At 42.3% G+C, this 19,250-nt stretch overlaps 1 protein-coding gene across 1 annotated transcript in view; it reads left to right on the top strand.

The window, feature by feature from the left end:
- The window catches only part of STAC (SH3 and cysteine rich domain), a 118,378-nt gene that overhangs the window by 74,143 nt on the left and 24,985 nt on the right, over positions 1 to 19,250 (top strand). Inside the window, exons 5-7 of the mRNA XM_038390974.2 lie at positions 2,892 to 3,007; positions 10,687 to 10,768; positions 14,872 to 14,936. Coding sequence (XP_038246902.1) covers positions 2,892 to 3,007; positions 10,687 to 10,768; positions 14,872 to 14,936 — 263 coding nt within the window. The remainder of the gene's footprint in view (positions 1 to 2,891; positions 3,008 to 10,686; positions 10,769 to 14,871; positions 14,937 to 19,250) is intronic.

The following is a 19,250-nucleotide window of genomic DNA, read 5'->3' as shown; positions in this document are numbered from 1 at the left end:
CATGAAAGAATGTGTCTGAGAGCAACCAATGGGCTAATATTTTTGCCTGTAGTTTCCATCAAAACATTTTTTTAAAATTAAATGGCTGTGTGTAAATTTCCATTTTCAAAAAAAGACCCTTTTAATATGAGAATTGTTTTTGTTCAAAATATTATGAGCAGTTCTTCTGTAAAAACAAGGTTTGTATTGCTCTCTGTGACATTAAAGATCCCAGTATCTTTCACCTCCCCACTATGTAGGTTAGCTGGTTACCACCTTCCACCCCAGAGGAGGCTGCATATGTGTGATGCTATGTGTTATATAGAGCCTGAATCTGGTCTCAGACACACTGCTGTAAATTTATAGACTTTGGCTGACTTACCTTGGCTTACACCAGTGTAAGTGAGAGCGTACATTCAGAGATACCAAGGCCAGAAGGAACCACTGTGACCAACTAGTCTGACCTCCTGTATAACACAGGCCACAGAACTTCCCCATATAATTCTTCTTTGAACTAGACCATACCTTTTAGAAAACCATCCAGTCTTGATTTTAAAATTTCTAATAATAGAAAATCAGGTCCACAGTTCTTGAATGTGCTTTGGGATGAATAGTGCTAGGTGAATGTAAGACCCTGATCCTACGTTGAGAACTGTGTGGACAGACCATACTGACTTAACTGGGGCTCTGCTTGGGGACAAGGGTCCTCTCCTGTGGTTCTAAATGTAGGATTGGAGTCCTGTATTCATTAGCTTGCATCATTTTTCTCTTTACTCAACTGAAACTTTTGCTCTGAAGTGGGACCAAGCATAACTAGACCATCCCTTGCAGGTGTTTGTCCAACCTATTCTCAAAAACCTCCAGTGATGGGGATTCCACAACCTCCCATAGTAAAGTGCTTCAGTGCTTACAGTTAGGCGATTTTTCCTATATCTAACCTAAATCTCCCTAGTTGCAGAATAATCCCATTACTTCTTGTCCTACCTTCAGGGGACATGAAGAACAATTGATCACAGACCTCTTTATAACAGCCCTTAATATATTTGAAGACTGTTATCAGGTCCCCACTCAGTCTTCTTTTCTCAAAACTAAACATGCCCAATTTCTTAAGCTTTCCTCTTAGGTCAGGTTTTCTAAACCTTTTATCACTCTTCTCTGAATTCTCTCCAAGTTTTCCACATCTTTCTTAAAGTTTTATGCCCAGAATTGTACACAGTACTCCAGCTGAGACTTCACCAGCGCTTAATAGCGTGTCTTACATACAACACTCCTCTTAATACATCCAAGAATGATATTTGCCTTTTTCTCATGCATCACGTTGTTGGTTCATATTCCATTTGTGATCCACTATAACCCTCACCCAGATCCATTACTCCAGTTATTGCCGATTTTGTAGTTGTGCATTCACTTTTTCCTTCCTAAGTGTAGTACTTTGCATTTGTATTTATTGACTTTTATCTTGTTGATTTCAATTTATCAAGGTCCTTTTGAATTATCATTCTGTCACCCAAAATACTTGCAATCCCTCCCAGCTTGATGTCGTCTGCAAATTTTATAAGCATAGTTGTCACTCCATTGCCCATTTATGAAAATACTAAATAGTACCAGACCCAGGACTGACTTCTATGGGATCCCACTAGATACACCCTGTTACTTTGACAGTGAACCACTGATAATGACTCCTTGAGCATGGGCTTTCAACAAGTTGTGCACCCACCTTATAGTAAATTCATCTAGACTGCATTTCCCTAGTTTGCTCATGAGACTGTCATATGGCACTGTGTCAAAAGTCTTACTAAAATTAAGTTATATCATGTCTACTGCTTTCCCCTTATTCACTAGGCCAGTAACCCTGTCAAAGAAGTAAATTTGGTTGGTTTTGCATGATTTATTCCTGACAAATTCATCTTAGCTATTACTTATCATCCTATTATCCTCTAGATGCTTACCAACTGATTATTTAATAATTTGTTCTAGTACCTTTCCAAGAATTGAAGTTAGGCTGACTGGTCTATAATTCACCAGGTCCTCTTTATCCCCCTTTTAAAGTATTTAGCATGTTTGCCCTTCTCCAGTCATCTGGAACCAGTTCATTCTCCATGAGTATGTGAAGATAACTGGTAATGGTTCCGAGATTGCTTCAGCTAGGTCCTTAAATAGCCACAAAGACACAAAGTAGAGCTAAGCTCTTATGCAAAGATCCAGTTCCATTCATGAATTGCTAATGACTTTTGTCCTTTTACATATATTATAAATATCTTCCATTCAAAACAAAGGCCAGAATTTGCTGGATGTTGAGATAAGGCCCATCTCTCTCTTGCAAAGGAAGTAAGAGCCAGTCATAGAGTGTGTGTGGGAGGGATCAAGAAAGCAGAGAAAAGGAATCTACGAGTGAGATCGATGGCCTAAGGGTATGTCTACACAGCAATAGACGGTGCAATTGCAGCGCACATTGGCATGCTCATGCTGGCTTGCTAAAAATAGCAGGGAAATTGCATCGGTACAGGCAGTGGCACAGGCTAGCTGCCCAAATACAGTCCCACCTGGGACCCCAGATATGAATTGGAGCAGCTAGCCCATGCCACCATGCCTACACTGTTACTTATAGCAAGCTGGCTCAATCAAAGCTAATATGGATATGCCTACACGTGCCATCCCAATTGCAGTGTAGACTTATCCTAAGTGGGAGAAGGGAGAGGCTGTGGGAATGGGTGTAGATCATGTAGTTTCTCACAGATTAGGTGATTTTAGTTGCAATGGGAGATGATTAGGAGAGGGTCAGTCAATAGAAAGGTTGGGTGCAAGAAATGAGTGGAATGACGGGATGGACAGTTAAGTCTCTAAGTGAAGGAGACATAATGATGGGTACTTTCTTTCATGTGTTTATCTCTGTTTTGCCTCTTCTGTTACAGCTTGTGGCAACAAAGTCGACCCCGTGTATGAAACCCTCCGATTTGGAACCTCCTTAGCACAGAAGACCAAGAGGGGCAGCTCTGGAAGTGGATCTGATTCACCCAAACGGAACTCTGTAATTCTTCTGTTTTATCTTCCCTTTTCCTTTTGCAGGATCACAGCACATTCATACACACTAGTTGTGTCAGTTTCCATCAGAAAGTCCAAATTTAAGGCTATTAAAAAAAATACATTCCAGACTAGAAAAAGGCCTATAAATTCTTTTTTGTAAACCCAGTTTGTAAAAATCTTGTAACTAACCCTTAAAAAGATGGAAAAATAGAGGTTGAACAGGTGAGCATTCCTGTTTCACTTTGATCTGAAAATGCTGAAATTCAACAAACCATGTATGCTAGAATCATTTGGGAGGGAGAAGAGGGGAAGTAAAAACCTAAAATAAACAAAACTGTTTAAATTTGAAAAGTGACTTGCACGGGCACAGCACCAGCTTTAAGAGAGACATTGGTATCTTGCAACTAGCTATGACTAGCAGGCAGTGCATAGTAACACTGTTCTAGGGGCAGAACAGGTACTGAATTCTGCCTCCACCCACTCTTTGCCCATGTGCAGAGGAGAGGGAGTAACCACCCAATGGCACTGGGATCCATGATCTGGGTAGACCTTGCAGGTGATTAAGGTAGCACCTTACATCCCCTCATTTTCATTCCTGGGCATGTTGGCCAGTCCATGACTGAAGCAGCAGAAGGCTGTTTTTTCAGGGGTGCTGAATGCCCATAACTCTAACTGAATTCAGTGGAAATTGCATGTGATTGGCATCTCTGAAATTCAGGACCTAGATAGTAGTAGTAGTCTAGGAATAGTTGGCTGCAGGACTTAAATTCTCAGAGATTATTTCCCAGAGCTCCCCACACCTCCCCCCACAATTTGGGGCTCCAGGCTTCAGCTGCAGGGCATTAGCCCCATAGGGAGGCGCTTGGGCTCAGGGCTTTAGCCCTTTGAGGAGGTGCCAAGGCTCCCACAGGTTTGAAAATATTTACTGGAGCTCTGCTCCGGAGGGCTCCAGCTGAATTTAAGCCCTGGCTGATCACATGGTGCTAGCTTGGGTCCTTGAAGATGGCTGGAAACAATACATTACATGGGCCTGGGAGGGAGGCAGGCGCGGGGGAGTGATCCTCCTTCATGAATGAGAAGGGAGGTGGTCAACAGACAATCTCTCTGTTACAGTGTTGTCTGCACTTGAAAAGGGAACTCCTGCCTTAGAGTTCAGAGTAGCAGCCGTGTTAGTCTGTATTCGAAAAAAGAAAAGGAGTACTTGTGGCACCTTAGAGACTAACAAATTTATTAGAGCATAAGCTTTCGTGAGCTACAGCTCACTTCATCGGATGCATTTGGTGGAAAAATTTTCCACCAAATGCATCCGATGAAGTGAGCTGTAGCTCACGAAAGCTTATGCTCTAATAAATTTCCACCAAATGCATCCGATGAAGTGAGCTGTAGCTCACGAAAGCTTATGCTCTAATAAATTTGTTAGTCTCTAAGGTGCCACAAGTACTCCTTTTCTTTCTGCCTTAGAGTGAAAATCATCACTGCAAGAAAATGCCCATAGGACTTAGGCCCCAATTCAGCACAGCACTTAAACACTTGCTTAATTTTAAACTGGTACTTCAATCCATTCCTGTTCAGCACAGCACTTAAGCCATTATTTCATTGGGACCTAAACAGGTGCTTAATTGCTGTGTTGAATCAGGGCCTTAAATGGTACAGATGGTCTTTTAAACAGACATTAATTTAACTCAGAAAGGCAAACACAGAGAAATTGAAACCAGAGACTTACAATTCCTAAGTGAAAGCTGCACAGGAGTTAGTAAAGGACATGCCCCTCATCCAGTGTTTTCTCTTTTAAAAGAAACTTAATAATTTTCCACCTTTTTTTTAATTCCAAAACCAGTTCTAAAACCTTTCACGGTTTGAGATTACAGCTCTTTCTTTGGCTTATTTAATTTATACTGGAACAGGAGTTCTACAAATGTAATTATTACCTGCTAAATCAATAAAGCATTATGTTATATTATGAATGATTACTCAGGTGTAGAAAACACAAATGCATTGTCAGCTTGCCCTGCACTTTTGATCATAACAAGATGGGGAGTGGATGTAAAGTACAGAATGCCCTTTTGTCATGGACTATTCTCCCAAGGAATCAGATTGTGACTAAATGTAGCACGTCAGTGGTTAGATAATGTAGAAAAGCATAAGACAGAGAGACAAATAGGGAAACCCTACTTCTCACAGTTAAATTCTGAGTCAGCAATGGGTGAGCAGTTATAGAAACTTAACTTCTTCACTGTTGGTCCTTCCATTCCACATCCCTGAGCTGTTGTTTAATTACAATCACAGTGGAGGTTGTCTGGTGTTGAAGGCGCCAGAATGAAGGGTTACATTTGCTGAAGGTTAAGTCTTGAAGCTAGTTGGTAGGAAATCCAGGGATCCGGCCTTTGCAAACTGTTGAAAAATAACTGTGATCTGGGGTTTCTTTCAACGGTGTCTGTTTTCCACCTAGGAGCTAGGAAGTTCATGTTCAGCCTGTGACATTCCCCATAGTTTGCCCCGCTTTACACAGTATTCGACACTTAACATTTATATTGCGATAGAGCCTAAAGGCCTCAACCAGGTTGGGACCCCATTGTGTAAGGCACAGTACAAATATATAATAACTGACAGTTCCTGCCCAGAAATGCTTACCGTCTAAAGGACAAGCCATAAGAGGTGGACGGGACAAACAGGAGGGCATGGTGTTGGCAAGGGAGACAAGATAACAAAATGATTTTCAGTCCCGCCAGCTCCCTGTTAACTCTCATGGCCCCTCAATATCCTTGGGGAAAGGGGAAGTTGGGAAAATAGGAGCAGTGATATTTTCCCTCAGACAAAATCTGAAAATATACTGGATTTGACATATCCAGATCTGTAGGTAGGAGAAGTGAGCAGTATTATCCTTAGTTACAACTTAGAAAACTGAAACCAAAAAAGCTAAGGCCTAACTTTTCAAATATGAATGCCCAACTTTTACTATAAATTTATGCTAAAAGAAATTGAAGGGACATCTTTTAAAAAGACAATGATCCTAAAAATGATTTGTCAGATCCTTGTCCTATGAGGAGATATTGCTCGTGACACTACTAACATCTAAAAATCAAGAAATGTATTTAAAGTCTAGTCTTGCATTACTTGGGCAAAAACCCCCTGTTGTCTTCATGAATAACTCCCACAGGTTTCATTGAGGGTTTTGCCTGTATGTGGACTGCAGAACTGGATCCTTATATAGCATCTATCATCCCAGAGGATCTTTGTGCAAACTGTGGGCCCATCTTGCACACTTCACACACACAAAACTTCCATAGGCTTCATACAAAGCTCCTTTGGCCTCAGAAGGAGTTTTATCTGTGCAAGAAATTGCAGGATCTGGCCCAAAAATATAAAGAAATTATTTCCAGCACTTTGTAGGTTGATTGTGACAGCCAATTAAGTCCCTGAGTCCATCCCTACTCACATAAGCACATGCCGAACTTTAAGCATAGGCTAAATTCTCATAACATTTCAATGGGACATAAGCATGTGCCTAAGTGTTTTGCTGAATAAGGATGTGTTCCTGAGTTGGGGACTGACAGAGCAAAGTAGCTCTAAACAACAGTTCAGGAAAAGAAGTGATGAAAATACTGTGTCCAACTGAAAGTGCTGAGAAATTTAGCAAAGTCAAATGGAATTAATCACGTTGGGATTTGACTCAGACATTATAGCTAACCCAGCCTTATATGTCTTGTCAGTTGCCATTAAAGAGGCACTATAAAAGTCAATTAATTCATTATCTGGTTTATTTTATTTGGTATGTTTGTAAAGTCCAAATAACTTTTATTCCAGGCACGTTTTAATGCTGTTGGGTTGGTTGGTTGGTTTTTTTGCTCTAACAGATCAGTGCCAACAGCCTTACATTTATAAGCAACCCTGCAATAACAATTAATATGTGTATAAAGGTGGAATATATTTACAGGAAAACAAATTTTATTTTTTATCTTTCAAGCATTTAAACATTTAACATTTTCATTCATGACCTTGGCACAAAAAGTGGGAGTGTGCTAATAAAATTTGCAAATTGCAAAAGTTGGGAGGTATTGCCAATAAAGAGAAGGAACAGAATATCATACAAAAAGAGATGGATGACCTTGAAAACTGGAGTAATAGAAATTGGTTGAAATTTAATAGTGTAAAGTGCAAGGTCATGAACTTAAGGACTAACAAGAATTTGTGACAGGTTTCAGAGTAGCAGCCATGTTAGTCTGTATCTGCAAAAAGAACAGGAGTACTTGTGGCACCTTAGAGACTAACAAAGTTATTAGAGCATAAGCTTTTGTGGGCTACAGCCCGCTTCATCGGATGCATAGAATGGAACATATAGTAAGAAGAGATATATAGATACAGAGAAGGTGGAAGTTGCCATACAAACTGTAAGAGGCTAATTAGTTAAGATGAGCTATATCAGCAGGGAAATAAACTTTTGTAGTGATAATCAAGATGGCCCATTTAGACAATTTACAAGAAGGGGTGAGGATACTTAACATGGGAAATAGATTCAATATGTGTAATGACCCAGCCACTCCCAGTCTCTATTCAAACCCAAGTTAATGGTATCTAATTTGCATATTAATTCAAGCTCAACAGTTTCTCATTGGAGTCTGTTTTTGAAGCTTTTCTGTTGCAAAATTGCCACCCTTAAATCTTTTACTAAGTGGCCAGAGAAGTTGAAGTGTTCTACCGGTTTTTGAATGTTATGATTCCTGATGTCAGATTTGTGTCCATTTATTCTTTTGCGTAGAGACTGTCTGGTTTGGCCAATGTACATGGCAGAGGGCCATTGCTGGCACATGATGGCATATATCACATTGGTAGATGTGCAGGTGAACGAGCCCCCGATGGCGTGGCTAATGTGATTAGGTCCTATGATGGTGTCATAGCCACATGGCCACATACTTGAATAAATATGTGGACAGAGTTGGCATCGGGCTTTGTTGCAAGGATAGGTTCCTGGGTTAGTATTTTTGTTGTGTGGTGAATGGTTGCTGAAGAGTATTTGCTTCAGGTTGGGGGGCTGTCTGTAAGTGAGGACTGGTCTGTCTCCCAAGAGCTGTGAGAGTGAGGGATCATTTTTCAGGATAGGTTGTAAATCTTTGATGATGCACTGGAGAGGTTTTAGTTGGGGGCTGAAGGTGACAGCTAGTGGCATTCTGTTATTTTCTTTGTTGGGCCTGACCTGTAGTAGGTGACTTCTGGGTACTCTTGTAGCTCTGTCAATCTGTTTTTTCACTTCAGCAGGTGGGTATTGTAGTTTTAAGAATGCTTGATAGAGATCTTGTAGGTTTTTGTCTCTGTCTGAGGGATTGAAGCAAATGTGGTTGTATCTTAGAGCTTGGCTGTAGACAATGGATCGTGTGGTGTGTCCTGGATGGAAGCTGGAGGCATGTAGGTAAGTATAGAATTTGTGCTATAAAATGGGGAAGTATCAATTGGAAGCGACAGAGGAGGAGAAAGACCTGGGTGTATTGGTTGATCACAGGATGACTATGAGCTGCCAAGGTGAAAAAGGCTAATGAAATCTTAGGATGCATCAGGCAAGGTATTTCTGGTAGAGACAGGGAAGTGTTATTGCCATTATACAAGGCACTGGTGAGACCTCATCTGCAATACTATGTGCAATTCTGGTCTCCCATGTTTAAGAAAGATTTATTCAAACTGGAACAAGTGCAGAGAAGGGCTACTAGGATGATCAAAGGAATGGAAAAACCTACCTTATGAAAGGAGACTCAAGGAGCTTGACTTGTTTAGCCTAACCAAACAAAGACTGAGGGGAGATACAATTGTTCTCTATAAATAGATCAGAGGGATAAATACCAGGGTAGGAGAGGAGTTATTTGTTGTGGGCCAATGTTGACACAAGAACAAATGGCTATAAACTGACCATCAACAAGTTTAGACTTGAAATTAGTTGAAGGTTTCTAACCATCAGAGGAGTGAAGTTCTGGAACAGCCTCCCTAGGGGAGCAGTGGAGGCAAAAAAACCTAGTAGTCTTCAAGACTGAGCTTGATAAGTTTATGGAGAGGGTGGCATAATGAGACTGCCTACAATGGAATGTGGCCCATCTGCAATTGCTGTAGCAAGTAGCCCCAGCAGCTAGAGACCGGACACTAGATGAGGAGGTTTCTCAGTTACTATAGATAATTCTTTTCCAGGTGTCTGGCTGGTGGGTCTTGCCCACATGCTCAGGGTCTAACTGATCGCCATATTTGGAAGGAATTTTTCCCCAGGTCAGATTGACGAAGACCTTGGGTGCTTGTTGCCCTCCTCTATAGCATGGGGTCTGGGTCACCTGCAGGTTTGAACTACAGTAAATGGTGGATTCTCTGTAACTTGAAGTCTTTAAATCATTATTTGAGATCTTCAGTAACTCAGCCAGAGATTATGGTTCTACTACAGGTGGGGGTGAGTGAGATTCTGTGGCCTGCAATGTGCAGGAGGTCACACTAGATGATCACAATAGTACCTTCTGGCCTTAAAGTCTATGAGCAAGCAGCTTTGCTATAAACATGTGACAGAAAACAAGATTTAGAAAATTGTTAAAGAAAGCAACATCATTGATGGTGACCTTTAAAGCTAGCTGGAGCATATTTTTGTCTTTTCTTCTTGTGATGCAAGCGTAGGCCTGCAAAGCAGTTAGTTTACTTGTGTGTACAGTATAATTACACTGTATCATGAAGAAATTAAATGGTAGGATGAAATCCCCAAAAGCACTTTAAAAAGATGTTATCAAGAAATAAACAAATCTTAGGAATATAGGAAATAGATTTTCAGACTAGAAAATGCATCAGAAAACTCCTGAGTTTATAGGGATGTTTTAAAAATAATCCCCAAAGTAGACGAACATGTTGAACTCAGAATCTGAAGGTTCAGAGGGTCAGATTCTGATGACCTTATCTAGAGTAGCTCCTTACTACAATGTCGCTACCCATGGAGAAAGGTGCTACTCAACACAAGTAATGAATCGGACTCTGGCCCTTAGACTATATACTTTTGAGGCCTGGAACTGGATTGTCCTCTATGTTTGTACAACACCTAGTATCATGGGGGCACTAATCCTGATTGGAGCCTCTAGGCACTACTGCAGTACAACTAATACATAAAATAAGTGTAACAAAGGTATTTAGCTTTCAATTTTTTAATTATACCAGCGAAGAAATTAAGTGCAGTGATTATGTGACTAATTTCAGTAGGTCTTTCACACTCCTGAGCTTTCTTCCATAGCAAATTGGAGAAATTAAGGTCACATTTCCTATTAAGGATATGTTTCTAAACTGTTTCTAAAACCTTAATAAATGAATTATATATGTTTTAATAAATGGTTAATGAGTTGTTATAGTGTTATGAAGTGTAACTGCAAATAAACATTTACAAGCACCAAAAAATAGCTACTTTGTATAGATACCAACCTTTTTTTATTAACTCCTAAACTCCAACTTCATCTGCTGTCCAGAAACCTGTTGTATACTAAAACTGGCATTCATTTGGGTTTCCTGCTGCTTCCCATTAAGAATTTGAACTGCCCCATTGGATATCATGTTATCAGCATGATAATTCCCTCCACTCTCAAAACACCAATGTTTTCACTTAATGCTCTTGTGTGATTTTATTTCACCCCATTATCCACTTTCTTCCTTATTTCATCCCATTCATCCTCTCTTTCCTCATAGACTTCAGACCTGGCAGAAGTTCCTGAGGAAGCGGATGGTTCAGGAAGCATGTTTGATATAAACAGGAAACGCAGCAACAGTGGTGAGTTCTGGACCATCTAGTATTTTCAGATGCACAAAAATATTCTTCTAAATGACTGGTGTAATTATTCCACTGCCTAGGCCCACACAAGTGGAATCCATGAGGGATGAATTTGGCCCAATGTGGACTTTTCTTACGTCCTCAAGGGAGTTTATTCATTTATTGAGTTGAGGAAGAGTTTTGGCCAAGGGGTTGGGAACAGGAGTCTGGGAAGATCTCTTTACCAGTGTTGCATATTTACTTGGCTCCTAATGGTCTGTGGGGACTGATTTTCCATACCCGCTATGACCAGATTTAGGTGACAGTGGACAGGCACACAGCACATCTGAGTTCAGTCCCTGCCTCTGGTAAAGACTTCCTGTATGTTTTGTGAGACCTTAGGCTGGTCATTTAATGTCTGTTCTCCTCAATTCCCCATCTGTAAAATGGGGATGATAATACTTCCTCTCCTCCCACCCTTTTGTCTGTCTTGTCTACTTAGACTATGAGCTCATCGGGGTATAGAGAGTCTGTTGCATTGTTCCATACCAGGCCAAGCACAATGGGTCTTGATCTCAGATGTGACCTTTTGGTGCTACTGTAGTACAAATCATAAATAACACTAATAGTCCAAACCCTTTGTCCTCTTTTGGAATCTGAATGTAATGTATTATACTGTTGTAATTGTTATGAGGTAACTCCATCACTGGCAGCCCAGTGATGAAGACTTTCGTGTGTGCAGTGATGGAGTCTTAGCCAGGAGCTTGGAACACTGAGTTGCGAAATTGCAGTGTTCATTGGGCTCCAGTTCAGTCCTGGCGATAGAAGGATTGTCTGTAGAAAGAACTTCGGGGCACCCAGTAACCCTCTAAGCCGGGAGTGGAGGAGTTGTTGCACTGAGGTTCACCAATACCACCAAGAAGAATTAGTATTCCCAAACTTCAGGCAGGAGCAGACTGGCTGGATCCGAGGAAAACACAAGCCACAGCGAATGGACCTCCCTTCTTTGAACCCCAACATCCACCTCCTCCACAGTGCAGATCCCCCATTGGTTTTGGCATATGGCTAGTATTTTTTATAGTGGTCAGGTGTCAAAAGTTGTCCTTTCCCACTCCCCACCCCACATTTTACCTCCTTCCCAGACTTCTCCCTGCTCTTCATTCTGACCCTTTCATTTCACATCTCTGTTTTCAGTCCTTTTCCTCCCTCTCAGCATATGGCCCACCCATCAGTGGCACCCACCTCCTCCTGATGGGTGGGTTACATGCTGAGGGGGGATTTTCCACCTCACTTGAGCACTTGGAACTGTAACTCAACCTGGTCAGTGGTAAAGAATCCATCCTACCTGAGTTTCATTTTTCCCCTGAGGTTTTCAGATCACTTTTTTTTCATCACTTACCTCTTTTTTTTTTCTTTTTTTTTTTTTTTGAGCCTGTAAGAAACTTTTCTGTGGGATCTGCATGACTTAGAGGCCTCAAGAAACTTGCTCAAAGAGATCAGTTTAAAGAACTCAGCATGTGCCAAACCTCCAAATAACTTCCTCAGCACGTTAATGATTCCTTTGATCGGCATCGACTTTCTTTTTCGATCCATCCTTCAGAGGCCTAGTGTATAAATTATGCAGCAATTGCTCCAAATAGTTCCTCTTGGTGGATTTTAATAAACTGTCGGTGTTTTTTGTGCTAATGATGGAAATGCTAAGACACTTTTCATGCTGTCAGAGTTCTCACATGGTTTTCCTACGGCTGCAAGGGCAAACAGATGGATTTCTGGTTTGTGTAGAGATGAACCCCATAGTTGCTATGACTTTTACTTTTACATGTCTCCCAGTAATATTCAGAGAGCATGAGCTAAACAGAGATTAAAATTTTAATGAACTCATTTAAAAATATTCTTGGAGCGTTATTCACCATTGCATTACTCCAGCTTTACAAGGGATAATTCCAGTGATTCTAAATGATGTTACTACACCATTAAGCTAGAGTAACACAGCAATGAATCAGGCCCCATGTGTTTTATTTTTCCCAGCCTTCCTCAAGGAATGTTTTAGAAAAATGCAGATTTGTGTCAGTTTATGCAATAGGGTTTACGCAATAGGGAAACAGCAAGAGGAACACACTATGGAAAAGTCTAGGAGACAGCAAACATGGGCTGGTTTATTCATTTCTATAGATTCATTGTGATAATTTCAAGGGGAAATTAATTCTCTACAGTGCTCAAGCATAACAATATCAAGTGTGCTTAGTTTACAAATAAAAAGATGGATTTTCTAAACGCCAACTCTGTAAACTCACCCTGGTCTCCACCAGTCAATTGGGCTCATTACTGTGCATGCATTATTACCAGTAATAAAAGTTCTGCAAGCCAAATTATTCTGTAAAAGACATCTGTGCAGTCCCATTGCCATCGGTGAGTTTGTGTAGATGTAACTGATTCAAGTATAGGAAACAATCTCCAGGAAGGAACACACCTAGTGTTCAGTTCTGTCAATGCACCAGAAATAGAACCCCGCTCACGCACTCAGCTGATTCTGCATTGCTGACCAGAGTAAAAAATAGTAGTAAGATTTTATTTTTCTGAATGGAGAAATCAGAAATTACCCTGAATACACAGGTTTCAGAGTAGCAGCCGTGTTAGTCTGTATTCGCAAAACTGATTACCATCACAAAAGGTTTTCCTCCTTCCACCCCCCCTCCTTCCAGCTGGTAATAGCTCATCTTAAGTGATCACTCTCCTTACAGTGTGTATGATAAAACCCATTGTTTCATGTTCTCTGTGTGTGTATATAAATCTCCTCACTGTATTTTCCACCAAATGCATCCAATGAAGTGAGCTGTAGCTCACGAAAGCTTATGCTCAAATAAATTTGTTAGTCTCTAAGGTGCCACAAGTACTCCTTTTCTTTTTTCCTGAATACACAGAGGTAGCCAATCTGATGAACAAGAAAGTTATATTTAGTCAGTCTACTTTTCAGGTCAGAAATGCACTCTAAAATTTTGTAAAGCCTTTTCACATTATGAATGGTGTAAGTCTAGATAGATATTACCTCACTCATCCTTTCTGTTATTGGGCCAACTTCTGTTGGTGAGACAGACAAGCTTTTGAACTTACACAGAGTTCTTCTCCAGAACTGAAGAGCTCTGTGTGAGCTCAAAAGCTTGTCTCTCTCACCAACAGAAGTTGGCCCAAAAACAGATTTTATCTTACTGACCTTGTCTTGCTACGCCACTGGGGAGGCAGAGAGAGATTCAGCAGGAGTGCACTAGCTTCTTGGCTTTTATTATTCTGAAAGTATGAAACTAAATCACAGAGAAGGGAGACAACAATACATAGAACAATCACTGGCTTGGACTGCTTTTGGAGACTTCTGATATGTATTTCTTATTTTTCTAACAACAAATGTAATCCAATGCTGGGACTAAACTCTTAGAAAAGTGACTTAGGCCCAGAACAGTTGATGACTTCCATCTACTAAAATCATGGATGGGCTTTGGCAAAAGTAGGGGACACCATTCTCTAAAAATTAGGAAATTGTTCTTAGAGATAGAAGGAACATAGTCAATGTAATAAAGCAATTGTTGTTAGCAGGGAAGGCACCAGAAGCATGTTATAAATCAGATAATGAAATAATTACAGTAGATTAAGCTAAATTCTAATACCCTTATTAACCCTGAGCAGGACCTTACTGCTTGAGTAGACCCACTGATTTCAGTGGAGTTACCCACAAAGTGAGGTGTTACACACTGTGAGTAAGGCTGCCAGAATCTCATTGGCCTGGGAGTCAAGAGACCTGGGCTCGATTCCCAACTCCGCCACTGACCTGCTGCATGACCTTGGGCAATTCTCCTGTATCCCTTCCCACCTTTTATTTTGTGTGTTCTGATTGTTAATTCTTCAAGCAGGGACTATCTTGTGCTACTTCTTTGTACAGTGCTTAGCACAATGGGGCCACTGACTTAGTTGGGGCCTATAAGTGCTATCGCAATACAAAATGACTGATTAATAAAAGAAGGACATTACTGAGAGCGGTAGGGAGGATTAGGGGAGAGAGATATAAGGCGGGCCTCGGGAGGTGAACAGCCTTCACCTGTCCCTAAAATGTCATGTGTTTTGTTTTATTTCAGTGTTTACCTACACAGAAAATGGAACAGAAGACTTTGGAGAAGAATCAAAAAGGATAAACTCCCTGGTATGGGCCAAGATTTAGTGAGGGTATAGTGAAAATGTTAATTGATTTAAGGGGCTTGTTTTTACAGAAACACGCTTGGGTGAGTATTATAAATTGGCCTGGTGAACACAAGCATTATGACAGGTGAGCCAGAGCAATGTGAATGTGATTATAATGGAGCAGTCTTACAGCTGTGACAGCATAAAAATGATGCTGCACAATCCAGAGTCTGGCATCATTTGAAAAGGATCTTGGTCTTTTTGCAGTTTCTTTTGGCCAAATTGTCCCTGGCCCTTGTGTGAGAGAGAAGGAATGCAAGGAGTGGTCTCCCTCACTGAGCATGCTGGGCAAACGTTCCTGAGGTGGGAGAGTGCCCAGTCCTTCCTTGAGCTCTGGCTTTCATGGTTATGCACACCACCATGATCAGCCCAGGCTAGCTCTTTATAATTTATACCCATCATATAAAAAAGGTGACTTTAACAGAGGGCTAGATGTTTAACAGAGGAGACATGGAAAATTACAGTAGGGCCATAGGAGCAATAACAAGGAAATCAGTGAAGAAATCTGCTCAATATTTTAGATGTCTATAGATAAATGCAAGGAGTATGGGAAATAAACAGAAAGAACTGAAAGTATTAGTCCATAAGCTAAATTATGGCTTAAGAAAGGACAGGCAGGATAAAAAGGGACCTGGTGTTGCATTATACATCAAGAATATGTACACTTGTTGTATAGTCCAGGAGGAGGTAAGAGGCAGACCAGTTGAAAGTGGTCTGATCAAAAGGGTAAAAAAAAAAAAAATAGGGGTGACATCATGGTAGGGATCCATTATAGACCACCAAATCAAGACAAGGAGGTGGATGAAGCATTTCAAGAACAAATAACAGAAATATCCAAAACAAAAGACCTGGTAGTAGTGGGAGGACTTTACCCAGACATCTGTTAGAAAAGTAATCTGGCAAAACACAGATTTTCCAATAAGTGCTTGGACTGCATTGGAGACATCTTTTTATTTCAGAAAGTTTAGGAAGGAACCAGGAGGACAGCCATTTTAGATTTGATTCTGAGCAACAGGGAGGAATTGATAGTGAATCTGAAGTGGACAATTTGGGTGAAAGTAACCATGAAATTATAGATTTCACAATCCTAAAGAAAGGAAGGAATGGGAACAGCAGAATAAGGGCAATGGACTTCAAATAAGAAGATATTAACAAACTCAGAGAATGGAGAGATTCTCTTCCCATAGGACCTTATCTAAGGGGAAAGGGAGTTCAGGAGGGCTGACAGATTCTAAGGAGACAGTATTAAAGACAGAACTGTAAACTATCCTGATGCAAAGGAAAGATAAGAGGAATAATAAGAGGCCAATGAGACTCCATCAGGAGCTCTTCAATGACCTGAAAATCAAAAAGGAATGCTACAAAAAGTGGAAACATGGACAAATTGCTAAGGAGGAGTATAAAAGAACAGCACATATAGGTAGGGACAAAATCAGAGAGACTAAGGGTATGTCTACACTACGAAATTAGGTCGAATTTTTAGAAGTCGAATTTTTTAGGAAGTGATTTTATACGGTCGATTCCATTAAGTGCATTAGGTCGGCAGAGTGTGTCCACAGTACCGAGGCTAGCATCAACTTTCAGAGCATTGCACTGTGGGTAGCTATCCCACAGTTCCCGCAGTCTCCAACACCCATTGGAATTCTGGATTGAGCTCCCAATGCCTGATGGGGCAAAAACATTGTCGTGGGTGGTTTTGGGTACATGTTGTCAGTCGCTCTTCCCTCCGTGAGAGCAATGGCAGACAATCATTTCATGCCTTTTTTCTGCGCAGACACCATACCACGGCAAGCATGCAGCCCGCTCAGTTCAGCCGCCTCTGTTGTGTCCTGGGTGCTGCTGGCAGCAGACAGTGCAATAGGGCTGCAAACCATCGTCATCGAACGATGGAACAACCGCTTCCGCAGCTAATCTGCTCTCCTGCTCTGACAGCAGACGGTGCAGTAGGGCTGCAAACCATCGTCCTCGAATGACCGCTTCCGCTGCCACTCTGTTCTCCTGCTCTGGCAGCAGATGCTGCAATAGGGCTGCAAACCATCGTCATCAAACGATCACTTTCGCTACCACTCTGCTGTCTTGCTCTGGCAGCAGACAGTGCAGTAGGGCTGCAAACCATCGTCATCGAACGATGGAACAACCGCTTCCGCAGCTAATCTGCTCTCCTGCTCTGGCAGCAGACGGTGCAGTAGGGCTGCAAACCATCGTCCTCGAATGACCGCTTCCGCTGCCACTCTGCTCTCCTGCAGACGCCATAGCACGGCAAGGATGGAGCCTGCTCAGAGCACCGCAGCAGTTATGAGCACTGTAAACACCTCGCGCATTATCCTGCAGTATGTGCAGGACCAGAACCTGCAAAAGCAGGCAAGGATGCGACGGCAGCGCAGTGACGAGAGTGATGAGGACATTGACACAGACTTCTCTCAAAGCATGGGCCCTGGCAATTTGGACATCATGGTGGTAATGGGGAAGGTTCATGCTGTTGAATGCCGATTCTGGGCCCAGGAAACAAGCACAGACTGGTGGGACTGCATAGTGTTGCAGATCTGGGATTATTCCCAGTGGCTGCGAAACTTTCGCAGGCGTAAGGGCACTTTCATGGAACTTTGTGACTTGCTTTCCCCTGCCCTGAGGCCCAAGAATATCAAGATGAGAGCAGCCCTCACAGCACAGCCCTCACAAGCGAGTGGTGATAGCCCTCTGGAATCTTGCAAAGCCAGACAGCTACCGGTCAGTCAGGAATCAATTTGGAGTGGGCAAATCTACTGTGGGGGCTGCTGTGATTCAAGTAGCCAACACAATCACTGACCTGCTGCTATCAAGGGTAGTGACTCTGGGAAATGTGCAGATCATAGTGGATGGCTTTACTGCAATGGGATTCCCTAACTGTGGTGGGCCATAGATGGAAAGCATATCCCTACCTTGGGACCAGAGCACCAAGGCAACCAGTATATAAACCGCAAGCGGTACTTTTCAATGGTGCTGCAAGCACTGGTGTATCACAAGACATGTTTCACCAACATCAATGTGGGATGGCTGGGAAAGGTACATGACGCTCGCATCTTCAGGAACTCTGGTCTGTCTGAATGGCTGCAGCAAGGGGCTTACTTTCCAGACCAGCAAATAACCGTTGGGGATGTTGAAATGCCTATAGTTATCCTTGCCTACCTCTTAATGCCATATCTCATGAAGCCATACACAGGAACCCTGGACGGTAGTCAAGAGCTGTTCAACTATAGGCTGAGCAAGTGCAGAATGGTGGTAGAATGTGCATTTGGATGTTTAAAAGCGTGCTGGCGCAGTTAACTGACTCAGTTAGACCTCAGTGAAACCAATATTCCCATTGTTATTACTGCTTGCTGTGTGCTCCACAATATCTGTGAGAGTAAGGGGGAGACATTTATGATGGGGTGGGAGGTTGAGGCAAATCGCCTGGCCGCTGATTACGCGCAGCCCAACACCAGGGTGGTTAGAAGAGCACAGCAGGGCGGGCTGCGCATCGGAGAAGCTTTGAAAACCAGTTTCATGACTGGCCAGGTTACGGTGTGACAGTTCTGTTTGTTTCTCCTTGATGAAAACCCACCCCCTTGGTTCACTCTACTTCCCTGTAAGCCAACCGCCCTCCCTCCCCCCCTTGGATCACCACTTGCAGAGGCAATAAAGTCATTGTTGTTTCAAATTCATGCATTCTTTATTAATTCATCACACTAATAAAGGGATAACTGCCAAGGTAGCCCAGGAGGGGTGGGGGAGAAGGGAAGTACCGGGTGAGGTGGTGGAGGAGGGAAGGACAAGGCCACACTGCACTTCAAAACTTATTGAATGCCAGCCTTCCGTTGCTTGGGAAGTCCTCTGGGGTGGAGTGGTTGGATGCCCGGAGGGGGCCCTCCCACCTGTGTTCTTGGGCATCTGGGTGAGGAGGCTATGGAACTTGGGGAAGAGGTTACAGAGGGACTGCAGCGGTGGTTGGTGCTCCTGCTGCCTTTCCTGCACCTCAACCATATGCTGGATCATATCAGTTTGATCCTCCAGTAGCCTCAGCATTGCTTCCTGCCTCCTTTCATCATGCTGCTGCCACCTCTCCTGTTGCTCCAGCCATCTATTCTCTCGCGTGCCCCTCCTGTCCTCGCATTCATTTTGTGCTTTCCTGGATTCTGACATTGTCTGCCTCCACACATTCTGCTGGACTCTTTCAGTGTGGGAGGACTGCATGCGCTCAGAGAACATTTCATCGCGAGTGCATTTTTTTCGCCTTCTTATCTGTGCTAGTCTCTGGGAC

This window comes from Dermochelys coriacea, chromosome 2 (genome assembly GCF_009764565.3).
Source record: "Dermochelys coriacea isolate rDerCor1 chromosome 2, rDerCor1.pri.v4, whole genome shotgun sequence".
NCBI classification, from domain to species: Eukaryota; Metazoa; Chordata; order Testudines; family Dermochelyidae; genus Dermochelys; species Dermochelys coriacea.
Note: the sequence above shows the minus strand (reverse complement) of the source record. Positions and strands in the feature narration are given on the sequence as shown.